General features: G+C 43.5%; 1 protein-coding gene across 2 annotated transcripts; it reads right to left on the bottom strand.

The window, feature by feature from the left end:
• Positions 1-2,008: 2,008 nt before the first annotated feature.
• LOC135523715 (desumoylating isopeptidase 1-like) lies at positions 2,009-23,027 on the bottom strand. 2 transcript variants are annotated; one of them, XM_064950557.1, is made up of 7 exons: positions 22,843-22,896; positions 22,020-22,210; positions 15,618-15,639; positions 15,330-15,399; positions 15,012-15,121; positions 11,439-11,561; positions 2,009-5,421 (listed from the first exon to the last, which is right to left on the bottom strand). In XM_064950557.1, exons 2-7 carry the CDS (start codon positions 22,108-22,110, stop codon positions 5,328-5,330), a joined length of 510 nt encoding a protein of 169 aa, XP_064806629.1. In that variant the 5' UTR covers positions 22,111-22,210; positions 22,843-22,896; the 3' UTR covers positions 2,009-5,327. The 2 variants fall into 2 exon arrangements, with proteins under 2 accessions (XP_064806629.1, XP_064806630.1); XM_064950558.1 differs by lacking the exon at positions 22,020-22,210 and having other exon boundaries at positions 22,843-23,027.

Here is a 23,027-nt window from a genome sequence, read left to right as displayed (position 1 = left end):
CAATCTCCAGCTGCGTACCCCCTCTAGCACCAGGGTCACCACACTCACAAATGTTTTTTTTTTTTTTTACATCATTGTAAGCCTGCCACACACACACACTGTACGATACATTTATTAAACATAAGAATGAGTGTGAGTTGTCGTCACAACCCGGCTCGTGGGAAGTGACAAAGAGCTCTTATAGGACCAGGGCAGAAATAATGATATAATAATAATAATAATCAATAATTTTCTTTATTTAACCATCTTACATATTAAACCTTATTTGTTCATCGAAAATTGTGAATAACTCACCACAGGTTAATGAGAAGGGTGTGCTTGAAAGGATGCACATAACTCTGCAATGTTGGGTTGTATTGGAGTCTGTCTTAAATAATTTTCCACACACAGTCTGTGCCTGTATTTAGTTTTCATGCTAGTGAGGGCTGAGAATCCACTCTCACATAGGTACGTGGTTGCAAAGGGCATCAGTGTCTTAACAGCACAATTTGCCAAGGCAGGATACTCTGAGCGCAGCCCTATCCAGAAATCTATAAGTGGCTTCTGATTTAATTCAATTTTCACAGAACCGCATGTTGCGATTTTGACGAGGCTCTCTTGTTCAAGAAATCGGTAAGTGGACTAGAGGCAGGGCATGAAAAGGATAATGAATCCAGTTGTTTGTGTCATCTGTTTCAGGAAAGTACCTGTGTAATTGCGCATGTAACTCACTCAGGTGCTTCGCTACATCACATTTGACATTGTCCGTAAGCTCGAGTTAATTTCCACACAAAAAATCATACAATGATGGAAAGACCTGTCTGTTGTCCTTGTTATTGCAGACAGAGAAGAGCTCCAACTTCTTAATCATAGCCTCAACTTTGTCCCGCACATTGAATATAGTTGCTGAGAGTCTCTGTAATCCTAGATTCAGATCACTCAGGCGGGAAAAAACATTACCCAAATAGGCCAGTTGTGTGAGAAACTTGTCGTTATACCAACACAATCCGTTTTGTCACCAAAATCCCATATACCACCCACCACTGCGACCTGTATGCTCTCGTCGGCTGGCCCTCGTTACATATTCGTCGCCAGTCCCACTGGCTCCAGGTCATCTATAAGTCTTTACTAGGTAAAGCTCCACCTTATCTCAGCTCACTGGTCACCATAACACCCACACGTAGCACACGCACCAGCAGGTATATCTCACCGGTCATCCCCAAAGCCAACACCTCTTTGGCCACCTTTCCTTTCAGTTCTCTGCTGCCAATGACTGGAACGAATTGCAAAAATAAATAAATAAATAAATAAAATAAATAAAAATCGCTGAAGTTGGAGACATATCTCCCTCACTAACTTTAAGCATCCAGCTATCTGAGCAGCTTACCGATCGCTGCAGCTGTACACAGCCCATCTCTAAATAGCCCATCCAACTACCTACCTCATCCCCGTATTGTTTTTATTGACTTTTTTTGGGCTCTTTTGCACACCAGTACAACATCATCATCTGCACATCTAGAACTCCAGTGTTAATTTGTTAAATTGTAATTACTCAGCTAATATGGCCTATTTATTGCCTTACTCCATTTGCACACACTGTATATAGATTTTTCTATTGTGTTATTGACTGTACTTTTGTTTATCCCACGTGTAACTCTGTGTTGTTTTTGTCACACTGCTTTATATTGGCAAGGTTGCAGTTGTAAATGAGAACTTGTTCTCAACTGGCCTAGCTGGTTCAATAAATTAAAAAAAAATCACAATTTTTATTTGGCGTACCCCCGACGCATTGTACCCCAGTTTGGGAATACCTGTTACACACCATCATATAATGTAGTATGGTCTCCCACTAATCACTGGCTGAAGAGATATTTCTGGGTGAATAAGTATTTGTTTAGGAAACTACCTGTACAAAAATAATCATAGTCAGAGGCTGGTAGCATACTGCACTTTGGTGTGTATTTCACCGTGGAACATCCTCCATCTGCCTTAAGAGTGTTAACACAAAAAGACACATAGACAACCATACTTAGAGAAAAGTTGTCTTTATCAAGCAGAGGCAAGAGTTTCGTTAAATATAAACAGGATCTTTACATCACAATAGTGGACAGAGTAAGGATGGACATTTTGGGGGTATCACAACTTTGACTTAATACCAAATGTGAATTACCGAATATATTAAATCTTGATAATACAATAATAACGATATGTATGCTCATACTGACATTAGGTAATAAATTAAAAGTATGTAACTTACAAAGACAGTCTTGTGTATATAATATTACAATAAATAAACAGATCAAAACAAACAAATAATGGCATCAAAATCACAGACACTTGATATCAGGAAAAAAGTGAACGGCAGTTGGCATAACTCTCAATATGGAGAGTGATTTCCTATGCTGGAACAACATTAGGCTGCACACTGATTGCAAGAAAACAGTACAGAGTCTCAACAACATTCCAATCTTTGAAAATGCCTAGATATGGTGTATTCCTGCTAATTTGAAAGGTATAAGTACACCAATTCTGGAAAGATGCAGTTGTTCAGTGTATTACTGTAAAATCCTACATACAGACGTGCTCAAATTTGTTGGTGCCCTTACAGCTCATTTAAATAATGCTTCATTCCTCATGAAAAGTGAGTAAATTAAAAGCGGTATACTTGCATGCCGTTGGTATGTCATAGAATAAAGCAAAGAAGCTGTGAAAAGAGATTAATTATTGCTTATTCTACAAAGATATTCTAAAATGGCCTGGACACATGTTGGTACCCCTTAGGAAATAGAATAAATCATTTCATTATAGTGATATTTCAAAGTAATTTGTTTCTTTAATTAGTATCTCCAATCTTGTAATCAGTCATTCAGCATATTTAAATGGAGAAAAGTAGTCGCGGTGCTGTTTGATATCATTGTGTGCACCACACTGAACATGGACCAGAGAAATCAAAGGAGAGATTTGTCTGAGGATATCAGAAATAAAGTAATAGACAGGCATGGTAAAGGTAAAGGCTACAAGACCATATCCAAGCAGCTCGATGTTCCTGTGACAACAGTCACAAATTTGATTAAGTTTAAGGTCCATGGATCTGTAGCCAACCACACTGGGCACGTCCAGAAGAGGACAATCGACCCCAGATTGAACAGAAGGAGAGTGCGAATGGTAGATAAAGAACCAAGGATAACTGCCAGAGATACAAGCGGAACTCCAAGGTGACGGTACGTCAGTTTCTGATCGCACCATCCGTCGCTTTTTGAGAGAAAATGGGCTCATGGAAGTAGACCCAGGAGGACTCCACTTTTGAAAGAAAAACACAAAAAAGCCAGACTGGAATTTTCTAAAATGCATAATGACAAGCCATAATCCTGAGAGAATGTCCCCCAAAACTGGAGCTTTTTGCCAAGTCACATCAGCTCTATGTTCACAGACGAAAACATGAAGCTTTCAAAGAAAATAACAACATACCTACAGTGAAACATGGAGGAGGCTCGGTTATGTTTTGGGGCTGCTTTGCTGCGCCTGGCACAGGGTGCCTTGAATCTGTGCAGGGCACAATGAAATCAAGACGATCAAGGCATTCTGGTGCGAAACGTACTGCCCAGTGTCAGAAAGCTCTGTCTCAGTCGCAGGTCATAGGTCCTCCAACAGGATAATGACCCAAAACACACAGCTAAACGCACCCAAGAATGGATAAGAACAAAACATTGGACTATTCTGAAGTGATCTTCTATGAGTCCTGATCGGAATCCTATCGAACAACTATGGAAAGAGCTGAAACTTACAGTCTGGAGAAGGCACCCATCAAACCTGAGACAGCTGGAGCAGTTGGCTCAGGAGGAGTGGGCCAAGCTATTAACAGGTGCAGAAGTCTCATTGAGAGCTACAGAAAACATTTGATTGCAGTGATTGCCTCTAAAGGTTGTGCAATAAAATATTAGGTTAAGGGTCCCATCATTTTTGTCCATGCTATTTTCATTTGTTTATTATTTAAAATATTATGTTTAATAAAAAATCTAAAGCAAAGTCTGATTTCTATTAAATATGGAATAAACAACAGTGGATGCCATTTACTCTTGTCAGTTAAGTTATTTCAGAGAAAATTGTGCATTTGTGGAGGGGTACCAACAAATTTGAGCACGTCTGTACAGGTCACACGAGGTCATAGCTTGATGATCTTGAGTGTGTGTGTGCTTGTGTGTAACAATGTTTTCAAGGGATAAACCTTGACACCAGACAGGTGGAGGTTGATACGAAGATAAGTGAATACGCAAGTTCACAATATCAAGACAAGTGCAAGTCAGAATTTGTATAGTTTTTATCACGTCTCCAGCTAAAATCTCAAACGTGGTTTGTTTCTCTTTTCATCTTCTCTATCCCTTCTCTCTACCTCTCTGGAGTGTCAATGCAGTCATGTCATGGTAATTAAAAAAGAACAATGAAAACACTAAAATAGCTTACTTAATTACTTATAACAGGAAGGTAAAAGGACACCCTACCCACCCCTGTGCAGGAAAGAGCTGCAGCTCTGGCTCTAGATAGAAACCTTGCAGCTCCCTAGTTTTACATTCAGCTGACCATGGGCTCCTATGGAGAGTAGAAGAAATATCTATCTTATCATACACTTACGGCCATGGACATACTAAAATACACACACAGATCGCAGGCCAAGTTTATAGTGGAAAAGGGGTAAGTTAGGTTGGATCATGTTAAGTCTGGGGAGTGTCAGGCTGGGCTGGGGTAAAAGGTCAGATGCAGCTGTTTTTATCTCAATATCAAATCATTTCTGGGGAACAATTAAGTACCTTAGTGTGGTTATTTTAAATTAGTCAAAAAATAGCAAAGAGAATTTCTCAATAAATAATTTTGCTAGGACTGTCTGGGAGTGGTATGAGTGGGGATGGGGGAAAACTGAAAATGTGCTGATATTGGCAGAGAGTTTTGGAACTCTTTCTTATTGGTCTATTAACTAATTTACCGCGTGGTGATGTCAACATGAAAGGCCAAAACGCCATCCCACCAAAATACGCTGAAATTTCCAGCGGTCTTTTCAAACAGCTCCTACACTAAAAGGGCCTTATAATTTTCACAATTTCACTGTATTATTGACACCTCATAGTGTGGAAATATATTTACAAAAAAAACAGGAAAATCACTTTTTTGACTGCACTGGGCCTTTAAGGTATTAAAGAGGTCAGGTTGGGTTAGGTTGCTGCCTGGCCCACTGACTGACTGACTGATGTACATCAGTAAGGGACTTACAAAGGTCCAGAGCTGCAGATCTCCCACCCCCCCACACAGACTGACTGATCGTTTAATATATTACTCTGTGCACCTGTGTTATCGGTCTATCTCTGGCCATAATGTCCATTGAAGGTGTTGCCCCCTTGAGGTGCAATATTGATGGAGTCCAGAAGCGGGCGTAGCGCCTGGCCGAAAGGTCTGCGGGTGACAGAGTGGAACACAGCACAAATTAGAATCCACACAGTGAGTTATGTTTTGAACAAGCTTTCCTTATTTATATCATACATTCCAACAAACTAAATTTAACTTGAAACATACAGTAAGTGCAGTGAGTGTGAGGTGACCTGGGAAGTTATGTGGTACCGGAGCACATTAGAGAGAAAAAATTAAGCATTGCATGCATATCAATGCATTTGCGTAGTGGCATAGAGCAGTAGAGTAGAGTCACTTACATTAGTAGCACACATGGGGACATGTTTTAATAGCCTACGGTTCGGGGAGAAAATGTGCCTTTTATAAACCAATTTCATGCAATTCTACATCATTTTACATGACTGGAGACTTTGGCAGAATATGTTTTTATACCACACAAATGATCAACATGTCAGGCTACTTTGACAAACTGAGATCAATAAAAACGTCCTTGACTTGAATCCATCAACAGCCTAGGCCTAGGTGTGTGGAGACACATTATGTAGGCTACAATATGAAGAAATTATAATCCTAAAAATGCTTTCCAGTTTCACTGACTCACCCAATGATGAGCAGCTCACTCACTGGTGATGGCAGATGTGCTCGTGCCAAAAGCCTCTCTCTCTCTCTCTTTGTAAAACAATATTTGGAAGTTGATCTAACATTTTGTCAGCCTTATAGCATAGAGTCTTCACTCTTCAGCAGGAGTAAATTGTTTTCCAACCTGTGTTTTCCCTCGATTGTATTTGAAATGTTTGGCAAAAGGCCAGTTTTATCTGCATGCTGTTTTTTCACCAACAGATTTGCCTTGCGTTCCCAACTGTAGGCTATTCCTGGTTATTGGGCTACAATCCACAGCTACGCTATTTTGAAAAAAAAAGAAGAAGCTATTGATCCTCTGTGGCTAAATTATAGGGCTTCTCGTGGTATAGTAGCCTATTCTGAATTGTTTATTTTACTTCTGAACAGAGAAGTAATCCTATAATTTTGGCCTATGTATTTCAATTTATCAGGGGCGGCTGCAGTTCCTTCAGAACCCTTTGTGTGGCTATGCATAATAAGGAAGAGGGGGGGGGGGGGTTCCACCTGTGGTGAGGACACCTTGCACGAGACAAGACTATTGACAGAATCATGCAGAGATTCTATTGGCCCCGGGTCACCAGAGATGTGGCCAGGTATTGTAGGACGTGTGGTCAACGTACAGCCCCACGGCCACACCTAAGTAACCCTTTGATTCCTCTCCCCATCATAGAGACTCCCTTTGAACGCATAGCTATGGACCTCGTAGGACCCCTCCCAAAATCCGCCAGAGGACATGAGTACATCCTAGTGGTTATAGATTATGCTACCAAGTTCCCGGAGGCCATACCCCTGCGTAACATGTCGTCAAAGGGAATTGCCAAGGAGTTATTCCTGATGTTCTCTCGTGTGGGCCTCCCCAAGACTATTTTAACCGATCAAGGAACCCCATTCATGTCCCGGTTGATGAAGGACTTGTGTCGGTTATATCAGGTTCAACAGATACGTACAAGCATATTCCACCCTCAAACAGACGGGTTGTGTGAACGCTTGAACAAAACGATTAAAAGCATGTTGAGAAGAGTGGTGTCCCGAGATGGGAAAAACTGGGACATGCTTCTCCCACACTTAATGTTTGCCCTGCGAGAAGTACCCCAGGCATCCACTGGATTCTCTCCGTTTGAATTGCTCTATGGCAGACCCTGTCGAGGAATCCTCGACTTAGCCAAGGAGACCCAACCATGCCCCTTTCGATCCACAATAGAACACGTTACCCTGATGAGAGACCGCCTGTCAGCAGTGTGGCCCATAGTCAAGGAGCATACGGAGAAGGCCCAAAGGACCCAAGGCCGGGCCTATGATAAGTCCGCGACCCCCCGTGAGTTCACCGTGGGAGAGAAAGTGATGGTGCTTGTGCCCACGGCCGAACATCGCTTGCTGGCGCAGTGGAGGGGGCCCTACGAGGTAATGAAAAGGGTCTCACCGGTCAATTACCTCATCAAGCAACCTGACAGGAGGAAGAAGGTCCAACTCTATCACATAAACCTGCTGAAGACGTACCATGGACGAGAGGAGGAGGTGGCTTTGATGAACCTGGAAGGCAAAGAAAAAGAGGAGGCTCTACCACAGGTGCGCCGTGGCCAAACTCTCCTACCAGAGCAGTCAAGACAGCTAGAGAAGCTGATTATGAACTTCGGTCGAATATTCTCTCCATTCCCAGGACAAACAGATGTCTTGTTCCACCATATCCACACTGAACCCGGCAAGAAGGTGCATATCCGCCCTTACAGGATTCCTGAGGCTCGCCGAGTCATCGCTAAGAAAGAGGTGAGGGAGATGTTGAGGATGGGCGTGATCGAGCCCTCGACGAGTGAGTGGTCCAGTCCCATAGTCCTGGCCCCCAAATCCGATGGTAGTATGAGACTCTGCAACGACTTTAGGGGCGTGAATGCCATCTCTACATTCGATGCGTATCCCATGCCCCGCGTGGATGAACTCATGGAGCGCTTAGGAAAGGCCAAGTTCATCACTACCCTGGATTTGACGAAGGGATATTGGCAAGTGCTGGTGGCTCCGGAGGATCGCCCAAAGACGGCCTTCGCCACCCCAGAGGGGCTTTTCCAGTATGTGAGGATGCCCTTTGGACTGCACGGTGCCGCTGCAACCTTCCAACGCCTCATGGATGCCATTCTACGGCCCCATCAAGAGTATGCAGCGGCGTACATAGACGATGTGATCATCCACAGCGAGGACTGGGATAGTCACCTCCTGCGATTACGGGCGGTGCTCGTGAGTTTGGAAGCCACAGGGTTGACAGCCAATCCAAATAAATGCTGCCTGGGCCTGTCCGAAGCGGAATACCTGGGGTACACCGTGGGGAATGGGAAAATACGCCCACAGGCAGAGAAGACCAGGGCAATTCGTGACTGGCCTCGACCCCGGACCAAGCGAGACGTTCGGGCCTTCTAAGGGATAACAGGATATTATCGCCGTTTTATCCCGGGATAAGCAACCATTGCCAACCCCCTCACAAACCTCATCAGGAAAAACCTGCCAAACCAGGTAGAGTGGAAAGACGAGACGGAAGAGGCCTTTCAATTGCTAAAAGATGGCCTGTGTTCTGATCCCGTTCTACAGGCTCCGGACTTCTCACAAGAGTTCATTGTGCAGGTCGACGCCTCGGATACAGGGCTCGGGGCCGTGCTAGCTCAGGGTAAAGGTGAAGCAGAGAAGCCAATTCTCTTCATTAGCAGGAAGCTCAGCGATCGGGAACAGAGGTATGCGACCGTAGAGAAAGAGGCCTTAGCCATCAAGTGGGCCCTCGATTATCTCCGGTACTACCTACTGGGTCGGAGGTTTTCATTAGTTACTGACAAATGCACCCGTCACGTGGATAGCTGGTAAGAGAAACAATAACAACAGAATAGCCAGATGGTTATTGTCTTTACAACCGTTCTCTTTCCATGTCATCCACAGGGCCGGATCGAGGAACGGGAATGCAGATGCGCTGTCCCGACGCGACCAAGACAGTGCGTCTGGCGCCCGACCCTCCGGTTTGGTCCTGGGGGGGAAGGTATGTGGAAGGACCACCAGAGGGCAGGCTGGGCTCATGGATAGTAGCCCAACAAGGCATGGGAGACAAGGTAACCAGAGGCAATTAAGCACAGCTGACGGTACTAATGACATACTCTCCTTCCCCTATAAGAGAGAAATGGAACCAGCAGAGAGGGGGGGAAACTATCTCTGGAAGATGGCCACCGAGAGAGAGGAGCTATCCAGGAAGAACCACTAAGACGGTGACAATCCCGTGACTTTTTGTTGTAGTTTAAAGATAATCCTATTGTGTTCCTGTTTCATCTGGAGAAGAAGATGTATGTTTTTTTCCTTGGAAGATTTTCATTGATTATGTTGGAATGTTTTTGTTGACCAAATGCCCTCAATAGAGAACTGTGTTAAATCAAGAAAACCTACTCCTGACTCGTTTATTCCACCTTCCCGCTTTAGAGTGATGCCCAATTACTTGGTCCGCTCACACTGGAGAAACCTGAAAATATCTGTGCAACGACGCTTCCCATCCAACCTGACAGAGCTTGAGACGATCTGCAGAGAAGAATGGGAGAAACTCCCCAAATACAGGAGTGCCACGCTTGTAGTGTCATACAGAATAAGACTGGAGGCTGTAATCGCTGCCAAAGGTGCTTCAACAAAGTACTGAGTAATGTGCAAATGTGTTGATTGTTTATACATTTGCAAAAATATCTAAAAACCTGTTTTTACTTTGTCATTATGGAGTATTGTGTATAGATTGATGAGGGGAAAAAATTATTTAATCTTTCCTAGAATAAGGCTGTAACATAACAAAATGAGGAAAAAGTAAAAGGGTCAACACCAGGGCTGTCCAACCCTGTTCCTGGAGAGCAACCGTCCTGTAGCTACAGTTGAAGTCAGAAGTTTTCATACACTTAGGTTGGAGTCATTAAAACTTGTTTTTCAACCACTCCACAAATTTCTTGTTGACGAACTACAGTTTTGGCAATGCGGTTAGGAAGTCTACTTTGTGCATGACAAGTAATTTTTCCAACAATTGTTTACAGACAGATTATTTAACTTATAATTAATTCACTGTCGCTCAGCAAGAAAGAAGCCACTGCTCCAAAACTGCCATAAAAAAGCCAGACTATGGTTTGAAACTGCACATGGGGACAAAAATAGTACTTTTTGGAGAAATGTCCTCTGGTCTGATGAAACAAACATAGAACTGTTTGGCCATAATGACCGTCGTTATGTTTGGAGGAAAAAGGGGGAGCCTTGCAAGCCGAAGAACACCATCCCAACCGTGAAGCACGGGGGTGGCAGCATCATGTTGTGAGGGTGCTTTGCTGCAGGAGGGACTGACACACTTCACAAAATAGATTGCATCATGAGGTGAGAAAATTATGTGGATATATTGAGGGAACATCTCAAGTCTTCAGTTAAAGCTTAGTCGCAAATGGGTCTTCCAAATAGACAATGACCCCAAGCATACTTCCAAAGTTGTGGCCAAATGGCTTAAGGATAACAAAGTCAAGGTATTGGAGTGGCCATCACAAAGCCCTGACCTCAATCCCATAGAAAATTTGTGGGCAGAACTGAAAAAGCATGTGCGAGCAAGGAGGCCTACAAACCTGACTCAGTTACACCAGCTCTGTCAGGAAGAATAGGCCAAAATTCACCCAACTTATTGTGGTAAGCTTGTGGAAGGCTACCCGAAATGTTTGACCCAAGTTAAACAATTTAAAGGCAATGCTACCAAATACTAATTGAGTGTATGTAAACTTCTGACCCACTGGGAATGTGATGAAAGAAATAAAAATTAAATAAATCATTCTCTCAACTATTATTCTTTATTCTTAAAATAAAGTGGTGATCCTAACTGACCTAAGACAGGGAATTTTTACTAGGATTAAATGTCAGGAATGTGGAAAACTGAGTTTAAATGTATTTGGCTAATGTGTATGTAAACTTCTGACTTCAACTGTATTAGTGTTTTTCCAGGAACAGGGTTGGAGAGCCCTGGTGTTGACTCAATATGTGAATGGAGACTTGTCATCCTTATGTATTCTTTATTCAGACAGCATTGAACGTAGATATAGGGGGACAGGTAGAGTAGATATAGGGGGACAGGTAGAGTAGATATAGGGGGACAGGTAGAGTAGATATAGGGGGACAGGTAGAGTAGATATAGGGGTACAGGTTGAGGAGATATAGGGGGACAGGTAGAGGAGATATAGGGGGACAGGAAGAGGATATATAGGGGTACAGGTGAGGATATATAGGGGGACAGGTAGAGGAGAACCCGCACAAAGGTGTCAGGGCTGGAATTCATACCAATGTCGCTCATGGACAATATGTGCTTGGAAGACTGCAGCACTGTCGTTGTGCCACGCTCCCACACTACACTGATTATGTTTGACAATAGGTTCTTGTTTCTAGAGAGACGGGGGGGGAAGAGAGGGGTAACTCACGTGGACAGCACTTCAGCCGGCAGGTCTGTGATGTGGGCAGGGATCTTGCTGCCGGTGAGGAACTGGGCCACTTCGTTACTGAACGTGTTACAGTTCCACTCAAACAGATGGTACTGGTTCCCCCTACAGTGTGTGAGAGAAAGGGGGGTGAGTGGGGAGAAAGGCAGTGAATGAGAGAAAGAAGCAAAGATAGGGACAGAGTAAATATAGAGTGGATACAGTGAGGGAGAGTGCGAGAGAGAGAGAGAGAGCTAAAAAGATCTCGTCAGTATCCAACTGCACATCTCCATCTATACATACAGTGCCTTGCGAAAGTATTCGGCCCCCTTGAACTTTGCGACCTTTTGCCACATTTCAGGCTTCAAACATAAAGATATAAAACTGTATTGTTTTGTGAAGAATCAACAACAAGTGGGTCACAATCATGAAGTGGAACGACATTTATTGGATATTTCAAACTTTTTTAACAAATCAAAAACTGAAAAATTGGGCGTGCAAAATTATTCAGCCCCTTTACTTTAAGTCCAGCAAACTCTCTCCAGAAGTTCAGTGAGGATCTCTGAATGATCCAATGTTGACCTAAATGACTAATGATGATAAATACAATCCACCTGTGTGTAATCAAGTCTCTGTATAAATGCACCTGCACTGTGATAGTCTCAGAGGTCCGTTAAAAGCGCAGAGCATCATGAAGAACAAGGAACACACCAGGCAGGTCCGAGATACTGTTGTGAAGAAGTTTAAAGCCGGATTTGGATACAAAAAGATTTCCCAAGCTTTAAACATCCCAAGGAGCACTGTGCAAGCGATAATATTGAAATGGAAGGAGTATCAGACCACTGCAAATCTACCAAGACCTGGCCGTCCCTCTAAACCTTCAGCTCATACAAGGAGAAGACTGATCAGAGATGCAGCCAAGAGGCCCATGATCACTCTGGATGAACTGCAGAGATCTACAGCTGAGGTGGGAGACTCTGTCCATAGGACAACAATCAGTTGTATATTGCACAAATCTGGCCTTTATGGAAGAGTGGCCATTTCTTAAAGATATCCATAAAAAGTGTTGTTTAAAGTTTGCCACAAGCCACCTGCGAGACACACCAAACATGTGGAAGAAGGTGCTCTGGTCAGACGAAACAAAAATTGAACTTTTTGGCAACAATGCAAAACGTTATGTTTGGCGTAAAAGCAACACAGCTCATCACCCTGAACACACCATACCCACTGTCAAACATGGTGGTGGCAGCATCATGGTTTGGGCCTGCTTTTCTTCAGCAGGGACAGGGAAGATGGTTAAAATTGATGGGAAAATGGATGGAGCCAAATACAGGACCATTCTGGAAGAAAACCTGATGGAGTCTGCAAAAGACCTGAGACTGGGACGGAGATTTGTTTTCCAACAAGACAATGATCCAGAACATAAAGCAAAATCTACAATGGAATGGTTCAAAAATAAACATATCCAGGTGTTAGAATGGCCAAGTCAAAGTCCAGACCTGAATCCAATCGAGAATCTGTGGAAAGAACTGAAAACTGCTGTTCACAAATGCTCTCCATCCAACCTCACTGAGCTCGAGCTGTTTTGCAAGGAGGAATGGGAAAATATTTCAGTCTCTCGATGTGCAAAACTGATAGAGACATACCCCAAGCGACTTACAGCTGTAATCGCAGCAAAAGGTGGCGCTACAAAGTATTAACTTAAGGGGGCTGAATAATTTTGCACGCCCAATTTTTCTGTTTTTGATCTTTATGTTTGAAGCCTGAAATGTGGCAAAAGGTCGCAAAGTTCAAGGGTGCCGAATACTTTCGCAAGGCACTGTACCTACAGTACATACACACAGTGCATTCAGAAAGTATTCAGACCCCTTGACTTTTTCCACATCGTTACATTACAGCCTTATTCAAAAATGTATTAAATTGTTTGTTGTTTTCTCTCAATCTACACACAATACCCCATAATGACAAAGCAAAAACAGGTTAATTTATTTTGCAAATGTATTAAAAATATACAAATAAAATATCACATTTATCTAAGTATTCAGGCTCTTTTCTCAGTACTTTGTTGAAGCACCTTTGGCAGCTATTACAGTCTCGAGTCTTCTTGGGTATGACGCTACAAGCTTGGCACCCGTGTATTTGGGAAGTTTCTCCCATTATTCTCTGCAGATCCTCTCAAATGTTTCTGCACAGCTATTTTCAGCTTTCTCCAGATATGTTAGATCGGACTCAAGTCCGAGCTCTGGCTGGGCCACTCAAGGACATTCAGAAATTTTTCCAGAAGTCACTCCTGCTTTGTCTTGGCTGTGCGCTTAGGGTTGTTGTCCTGTTGGAAGTTGAACCTTTGCCCCAGTCTGATGTCCTGAGCACTCTGGAGCAGGTTTTCATCAAGAATCTCTGTGTACTTTGCGCCATTCATCTTTGCCTAGATTCTGACTAGTCTCCCAGTCCCTTCCACTGAAAAACATCCACACAGCATGATGCTAACATCACCATGCTTCACCGTAGGGATGGTGCCAGGTTTCCTCCAGACGTGACACTTGGCATTCAAGCCAAAGAGTTCCATCTTGGTTTCATTTGACCAGATAATCGTGTTTCTCATGGTCTGAGTCCTTTCGGTGACTTTTGGAAAACACCAAGTGGGCTGTCATGTGCCTTTTACTGAGGAGTTGCTTCCGTCTGGCCACTCTACCATAAAGGCCTGATTGGTGGAGTGCTGCAGAGATAGTGGTGCTTCTGGAAGATTCTCCCATCTTTACACAGGAACTCTAGAGCTCTGTCAGAGTGACCAGCAAATTCTTGGTCACCTTCATGACCAAGGCCCTTCTCCCCCGATTGCTCAGTATGGCCGGGCGGCCATCTCTTGGAAGATTCTTGGTGGTTCCAAACTTCTTCCATTTAAGAATGATGGAGGTCACTCTGTTCTTGGGAACCTTCAACACTGCAGACATTTTTTGGTACCCTTCCTCAGATCTGTGCCTTGACACAATCCTGTCTCGCACCTCTACGGACAATTCCTTCGACCTCATGGCTTTGTTTTTGAGCTGATATGCACTGTGAACTGTGGGACCTTATATAGACAGGTGTGTGCCTTTCCAAATCATTTCCAATCAATCAAATTTACCACAGGTGGACTTCAATCAAGTTGTAGAAACATCTCAAGGATGATCAATGGAAACAGGATGCATCTGAGCTCAACTGCGAGTCTCATAGCGAAGGGTCTGAATACATATTCAGAGGGGTTGGGTTAAGTGCGGAAGACATTTCAGTTGAATACATTCAGTTGGACAACTGACTATGTATCCCCCTTTCCCTTATGTAAATAAGGTATTTCAGTTTTTATTTTTAATAAATGAGCAAATATTTATTTAAACCTGTTTTCGCTTTGTCATCATGGGGTATTGTGTGTAGTTTGCTGAGAGAAAAAAATAAGGGTTTAATCCATTTTAGAATAAGGCTTTAACGTAACAAAATGTGGAAAAAGTCAAGGGGTCTGAATACTTTCCAAAGGCATTGTACATACATACACAAACATATCCCAGTGGAGTTAAGATACACCAGGTGCCTCAGCCTCACCTGTACGTGGACTCTCCCAGTGAAGACAGGTACTCCATAAAGATTTCCTCAGTCACTTCTGTGATGCCCAGGTCTATTATGGAGTTGGGTTCTCCCAGGGACGTCCCACCCTGAAACACTCAACAAACACAAACAGCTTAGTCATGTCCCCTGCTTGCTCAGTTGTCCTCCAATGGCCCTGTATTTGCAGCTTTTACTTAGCCCCAGGATTTGCAGAGGATCACAACATCTATGTTTGGGGCAACTCTAACTTAGACTTCTGTGGACAACTCAGGTCTAGTTTATTGTAGGAAGGAATAGAATAAAACGTTGTCTTACAGGTGGGCAGTTTGCGATGCCCTCTCCCCCATAGAAGAACTCCTCTCCATGGACAACAATAGCAGTGTGCCTGAGAGGAATATGTTACTGTTTCGTTTCACATAAAGATGATTCTCAATTTACAGACTTAAAAACACTGGGGGAAAAATATCCCCATCATGACATTCATGTAGAGAATGCTCAACATATTTTACAACATCCAGTTATGAAATGATAGGTGAACATAAAATTGACCTTTGTCCTCACAAAAAATAAGAACTTAAATCAAAGAATACATAATTTACTCACCATATTCCATCAAGCTGTTTCCCTGTGAATAGAAGAAAATAGTTTATATGTACATTTTGTGAATGAGAGCGAGAAGTAAAGGATAGGTTTAGCCCATTGGTCTAAAATGCATCCTCAGTGTCTCCTCATCCCTGCTACAAATAGTCACTTGTATCGAAGTGCCGTGTTTTTAGAGAGTCCCAGCTCTCGCATCACCAAAGATATTTGCTCCTTGTTCTGTGTGGCATCAATTTCCGCGGATAATACAACTTATATTACAACCAAAGCTTGTATATACAAGGAATAAAAATATAAATGCAACATGTAAAGTGTTGGTACCATGTTTCCTGAGCTGAAATAAAAAGGTCATACACATTTACCATACTCACAAAAAGCTTATGTCTCTCAAATTTGGTGCACAAATTTGTTTTACATCCATGTTAGTGAGCATTTCTCCTTTGCCAAGATAATCCATCCGACTGACAGGTGTGGCATATCAAGAAGCCGATTAAACAGCATGATCATTACACAGGTGCACCTTGTGCTGGGGACAATAAAAGGCCACTAAAATGTGCAGTTGTCCCACAACACAATGCCACAGATGTCTAAAGTTGAGGGAGTGTGCAATTAGCATGATGACTGTAGGTACGTCCACCAGAGCTGTTTCCAGATAATTACATTTAAATTTCTCTACCATAAGCCGCCTCCAAAGACGTTTTAGAGAATTTGGCAGTACGTCCAACCGGCCTCAGAACCGCAGACCATGTGTAACCACGCCAGCCCAGGACCTCCACATCTGGCTTCTTAACCTGCAGGATCGTCAAAGATCAGCCACCCGGACAGCTGATAAAACTGTAGATTTGCACAACCAAAGAATTTCACCATTAACTGTCAGAAACTGTCTCAGGGATGCTCATTTGCATGCTAGTTGTCTTCACCAGGGTCTTGACCTGTCTGACGTTCCGCATCGTAACCGACTTCAGTGGGCAAGTGCTCAACTTCGATGGCCATTGGCACGCTGGAGAAGTATGCTCTTCACAGATGAATTCGGGTTTCAACTGTACCGGGCAGATGGCAGATGTGTGGGCGAGCGGTTTGCTGATGTTAATGTGAACAGAGTGCCCCATGGTAGTTGTGGGGTTATGGTATGGGCAGGTATAAGCTACAACAAACACAATTGTATTTTATCGATGACAATTTGAATGCACAGAGATACCGTGACAAGAGGCTGAGGCCCATTGTCGTGTCATTAATCCGCCGCCATCACCTCATGTTTCAGCATGATAATGTGCATGTCGCAAGGATCTGTACACAATTCCTGGAAGCTGAAAATGTACCAGTTCTTCCATAGCCTGCATTCTCACCAGACATGTCGCCCATTGAGCCCATTGAGCATGTCTGGTGAGAATGCAGGCCATGGAAGAACTGGTACATTTTCAGCTTCCAGGAATTGTGTACAGATCCTTGCGACATGCGGCCGCACATTATCATGCTGAAACATGAGGTGATGCTCTGGATAGACGTGTACGACAGCATGTTCCAGTTCCCGCAACTATTTAGCAACTTCACACAGCCATTGAATAGGAGTGGGAGGACATTCCACAGGCCACAATCAACAGCCTGATTAACTCTATGCAAAGGAGATCTGTCGCGCTGCATGAGACAAATGGTGGTCACACTAGATACTTAATGGTTTTCTGATCCACGTCCCTACTTTTTTGGGGATGACTTGGCCCGCAGAGTGAAGGAAAAGCAGCCAACAAGTGCTCAGCATATGCAGGAACTCCTTCAAGACTATTGGAGAAGCATTCCAGGTGAAGCTGGTTTTGAGAATGCAAAGAGTGTGCAAAGCTGTCATCAAGGCAAAGGGTGGCTACTTTGAAGAATCTTAAATATAAAATATATTTAGATTTTTTTAAAACACTTTTTTGCTTATAAGAAATCCCGCTATGCTCTCAGACGAACCATCAAACAGGCAAAGCATCAATACAGGACTGAGATTAAATCCTACAACACTGCTTCTGACACTCGTCGGATGTGGCAGGGCTTACAAACTATTACAGACTACAAAGGGAAACACAGCCGCGAGCTGCCCAATGACGTGAACATACCAAACTAAATGCCTTTCATGCTCGTATTGAGGCAAGCAACACTGAAGCATGCATGAGAGCACTAGGTGTTCCGCTCTCCGTAGTCGATGTGAGTATGACCTTGAAACAGGTCAACATTCACAAGACCGCGGGGCCAGACGGATTATCAGGACGTGTACTCAGACCATGCATGGACCAATTGGCAAGTGTCTTCACTGACATTTTAAACCTTTCCCAGACCAAATCTGTAATAACAACATGTTTCAAGCAGACCACCATAGTCCCGGTACCCAAGAAAGCAAAGGTAACCTACCTAAATGACCACCGCCCTGTAGCACTCACGTCGGTAGCCATGAAGTGCTTTGAAAGGCTGGTCATGGCTCACAACACCATCCTCCCAGAAACCCTAGACCCACTCAAATTCACGTACCACCCCAACAGATCCACAGATGACGCAATCTCAATCGCACTCCACACTGCCCTTTCCCACCAGGACAAAGGAACCCCTATGTGAGAATGCTGTTCATTGACTACAGAACAGCGTTTAACACCATAGTGCCCACAAAGCTCACCACTAAGCTAAGGACCCTGGGACTAAACACCTCCCTCTGCAACTGGAACCTGGACTTCCTGACGGGCCACCCCCAGGTGGTAAGGGTAGGCAACAACACATCTGCCACACTGATCTTCAACACGGGGGCCCCTCAGGGTGCGTGCTTAGTCCCCTCGGGTACTCCCTGTTCACCCATGACTGCGTGGCCAAGCACACCTCCAACACCATCATTAAGTTTGCTGACGACACAGTGGTAGGCGTGATTACCAACAAGACAGCCTATAGGGAGGGGGTCAGTCCCTTAATGTGAGCAAGACAAAAGGAGCTGATAATGGACTACAGGAAAAGAAGGGCCGAACACGCCCCCATTCACAATGGGGCTGTAATGGAGTGGGTCAAGAGTTAAGTTCATTGGTGTCCACATCACCAAAAAACTATCATGGTCCCAACACACCAAGACAGTTGTGAAGAGGGCACAACAAAACCTTTTCCGCCTCAGGAGAACGGGTCCCCAGATCCTCAAAAAGCTTTCCTGCCATCCAGGACCTATATACTAGGCATGTCAGAAGAAGGCCCAAACAAATTGTCCAAGACTCTAGTCACCCAAGTCAAAGACTGTTCTCTCTGCTACCGCATGGCAAGCAGTATCAGATCGCCAAGTCTAAGCCTCCTTAACAGCTTTAACCCCCAAGCCATGAGACTGCTGAACAATGAATCAAATGGCCACCTGGACTATTTACATTGACCCCCCCCTTTGTTTTTACACTGCTGCTACTCGCTGTTTATTATCTATGCATAATTACTTTTCCCCTAAATACATGTACTAATTATCTCGACTAACCTGTACTCCCACACATTGACTCCGTACCAGTACCCCCTATATACAGCCTCGTTATTATGTTTTACTTTGGCTTATTTAGTCAATATTTTCTTTCATGCTATCCCCAGAAGTGCCCCGAACTGCATTGTTGGTTAAGGGCTAAAGCATTTCACATTAAGGTTGTATTCGGCGAATGTAACCCAAAATAATTAGTTGTGATTTGACAGAATTCAGAACATGAGCCATTATTACAGTATTCTCCCTGCACACGAAGTCAGAACTGTATGATAAATAAAGTGGCCAAATAAGCAGACAATGAAAGCTCTTACAATATTTGATGATGACATTTCTCAAAAACAGTCTATAAGCTAAATGACCGTTCAAAACTTACTTTTCCTAGTCAGAGCTCGTTTTTTCCGAGTTCCCAGATGTTTTGAACTCACTGAAGTCTGAGATTTCCCAGTTCCAATTGTTTTGAATGTGTCAGAAGTCATGCTGGATTGACAGCATGGGCAATGTTGAATGTTAATCCTTTTAAGCTTGGAAAAGAGACCCTTAAACCCAGACTTGTACCACACAACCACTCCATTGAATAGCAGGCTAGTGATTGCTTTGCAATACTTGCAGTTAAGCACCGATTCCTTCCAAACCACTCATTGCTGAATTTGTGATTTTCAACTTGTTGTGTAATGTTTATGTCCAATGGCCGATGAACATCGATATGTTTTATCTATAATTTCTCTTCATTTGACAAGGATTGAAAAGTATTTGCCAGTAGATTGCCGACTTGATCCATGATGACGACTGCTAGCTTGCTAGCTAAGATTTTGAAAGTATGATATTGACATGATCAGTCCAATTAAAAGGTAGGGTACATATAACGTGATTTGACATAATTTTATCTGTGGCCAATGACCAAGCTTTCTTGGATGGGCACTTCTAACGTAACTATGGCAACACCCAAGGGGCTTGAATTTTCAATCTCTCTCTGTAGATTTTGCTGTGACGTAGTGTCCCCATGAGTGACAGAACACTGAGCCAATCACGGTGCAACTAGAGAACATTACCAGCCCCTACGCTCCGTATATTCCACTGACTCCCCCACCACCACAGAAAGCACTGAGCTAGGCTGAGCTGCCTTACTCTAGAAAGCCAAAAAGAGAACATGTTTGTATGCAGCTTTATTAACTCAATTATATTTGATTTATTTTTACATTGTTTGCAAACTGATATGCGACACGTATTAATGCCAAAATAACATGCAAAACAGGCAATTTATTTATTTATTTTATATATATATATATATATATATCTAAACTCAGTAAAAAAAATAAACATCCCTTTTCAGGATCCTTTCTTTCAAAGATATTTAGTAAAAATCCAAATAACTTCACAGATCTTCATTGTAAAGGGTTTAAACACTGTTTCCCATGCATGTTCAAGGAACCATAAACAATTAATGAACATGCACCTGTGGAACCGTCATTAAGACACTTACTGCTTACAGACGGTAGGCAATTAAGGGTCACAGTTATGAAAATGTAGGACACTAAAAAAGAGGCCTTTCTACTGACTCTGAAAAACACCAAAAGAAATAAGCCCAGGGTACCCTGCTCATCTACGTGAATGTGCCTTATGCATGCTGCAAGGAGGCATGAGGACTGCAGACGTGGCCAGGGCAATAAATTGCAATGTCCATACTGTGAGACGCCTAAGACAGCGCTAGAGGGAGAAAGGGCGGCCAGCCGATCGTCATCGCAGTGGCAGACCACGTGTAACAATATATCTGTCGGTACATCTGAACATCACACCTGCGGGACAGGTACAGGATGGCAACAACAACTGCCCAAGTTACACCAGGAATTCACAATCCCTCCATCAGTGCTCAGATTGTCCGCAATAGGCTGAGAAAAGCTGGACTTAGGGTTTGTAGGCCTGTTGTAAGACAGGTCCTCACCAGACATCACCGGCAACAACGTCACCTATGGGCCCAAACCCACCGTCGCTGGACCAGACAGGACTGGCAAAAAAGGCTCATCCTGACATGACCCTCCAGCATGACAATGCCACCAGCCATACTGCTTGTTCTGTGCCTGATTTCCTGCAAGACAGGAATGTCAGTGTTTTGTCATGGCCAGCGAAGAGCCCAGATCTCAATCCCATTGAGCACGTCTGGGACCTGTTGGATCGGAGGGTGAGGGCTAGGGCCAGTCCCCCCAGAAATGTTCAGGAACTTGGTAGAAGAGTGGGGTAACATCTCACAGCAAGAACTGGCAAATCTGGTGCAGTCTACGAGGAGATGCACTGCAGTACTTAATGCAGCTTGTGGCCACACCAGATACTGACTGTTACTTTTGATTTTGACCCCCCTTTGTTCAGGGACACATTCATGTTAGTCACACGTCTGTGGAACTTGTTCAGTTTATGTCTCAGTTGTTGAATCTAGTTATGTTCATACAAATATTTACACGTTACGTTTGCTGAAAATAAACGCAGTTGACAATGAGAGGACTTTTCTTTTTTTGCTGAGTTTATATAGTTTTTTAGGGTTCTGTCCCACCTGCCATGAATTACAGGTCGCCATTGGTCCATTAAGGTCTTTGTGTAATGTGTTATTGTACCCTCTAGCCCAAAATCCTTGGAATATTCTTTATTTATAAACTGGGTGGTTTGAGCCCTGAATGCTGATTGGCTGACAGCCGTGGTATATCAGAACGTATACCACGGGTATGACAAAACATGTATTTTTACTTCTCTAATTACATTGGTAACTAGTTTATAATAGCAATAAGGTACCTCGGGGGTCTGTGATATATTGGCCATATACCACACCCCCTCATGCCTTATTGCTTAAGCGTGCTTGTGTTCCCTGTGTACATTTGTATTGATTTATTATTGTTAATAAAAAAAAGAAACATTTACAAAATAGTACAACCAAAGATAACTAGCTTGCATCTTACCTAGCATGAGGGGGCTCAGCTGGCGAGCCATTCCGTTAGACAGGTCGTAAACGTACAGTTTAACAGGATACAAGGTGTAATTTTGATCCATTATTCAGCTCGATGATAAATCAGGTTTTTTTAGTGTTGTTTTGTCTCCAATGTTTACGAGCTGGCTACAGTAACGTTAGCTCCTTCTGGTTCCGCTTGGCCTAAAATGGCAAAACACAAATCGTCCCGAAATGGCGTATGTTGGGCAAAATAAAAAGGCAGCTGAATTACGACTATCTAATAATTTAGGCAAATTCACGACCATAGTAAGACATCACCTAACAGCTAGCAAGCTAATCAGCTGTTTCTGTGTCCCTGTCGTTTACCACCACTATGGCGCCGCCGATAGAGGGCGGCTTGAGAACTTTCATAACAATGGCATGACGCGACAGAGTGACGGAGGTGCAACCTATAAATACCATAGAAATGGCATGAGAGGAATATTGACTTTGTTCTTGATATTTTCGACAACAAGGGTAATATTCTCACAAATGAACAATTTATAACATTGGAAGAGTTTCCAATACCTTTCAGAGAGTTTATTTCTGTGATCAAAGCTGTTCCCAGTGGTCTAACTGTAACAGCATAACTTTAGACCGTACCCTCGCCCGAACCAGGGACCCTCTGCACACATCAACAACAGTCACCCATGAAGCATCGTTACCCATCGCTCCACAAAAGAAGCGGAGCAAGGGGAACTACTTCAAGGTCTCAGAGCAAGTGACGAAACCGATTGAAACGCTATTTAGCGCGCACCACCGCTGACTAGCCGTTTCACATCCGTTACACTCACCCCCCTTTTGACCTCCTCCTTTTCCGCAGCAACCAGTGATCCGGGTCAATAGCATCAACGTAACAGTATAACTTTAGACAGTTCCCTCGCCCATACCCGGGCACGAACCAGGGACCCTCTGCACACATCAACAACAGTCACCCACGAAGAACTGAGCAAGGGGATCCACTACCTCAAAGTCTCAG

Source organism: Oncorhynchus masou, chromosome 31, assembly GCF_036934945.1.
Source record: "Oncorhynchus masou masou isolate Uvic2021 chromosome 31, UVic_Omas_1.1, whole genome shotgun sequence".
In the NCBI taxonomy this organism is placed as follows: Eukaryota; Metazoa; Chordata; class Actinopteri; order Salmoniformes; family Salmonidae; genus Oncorhynchus; species Oncorhynchus masou.
The sequence above is the reverse complement of the archived record's forward strand: the minus strand, read 5'-3'. Positions and strand labels throughout refer to the sequence as shown.

Bases quoted from the DNA above. Each gene is read 5' to 3' on its own strand.
- LOC135523715 (XM_064950557.1), bottom strand. From the start codon at position 22,110: ATGGATCAAAATTACACCTTGTATCCTGTTAAACTGTACGTTTACGAC. The intron at 15,640-22,019 runs GTAAGATGCAAG...TTCTATTCACAG, and splicing joins GCTGAGCCCCCTCATGCTAG to GGAAACAGCTTGATGGAATA. The intron at 11,562-15,011 runs GTGAGGCTGAGG...CACACACTGTAG, and splicing joins CTGGGAGAGTCCACGTACAG to GGGGAACCAGTACCATCTGT.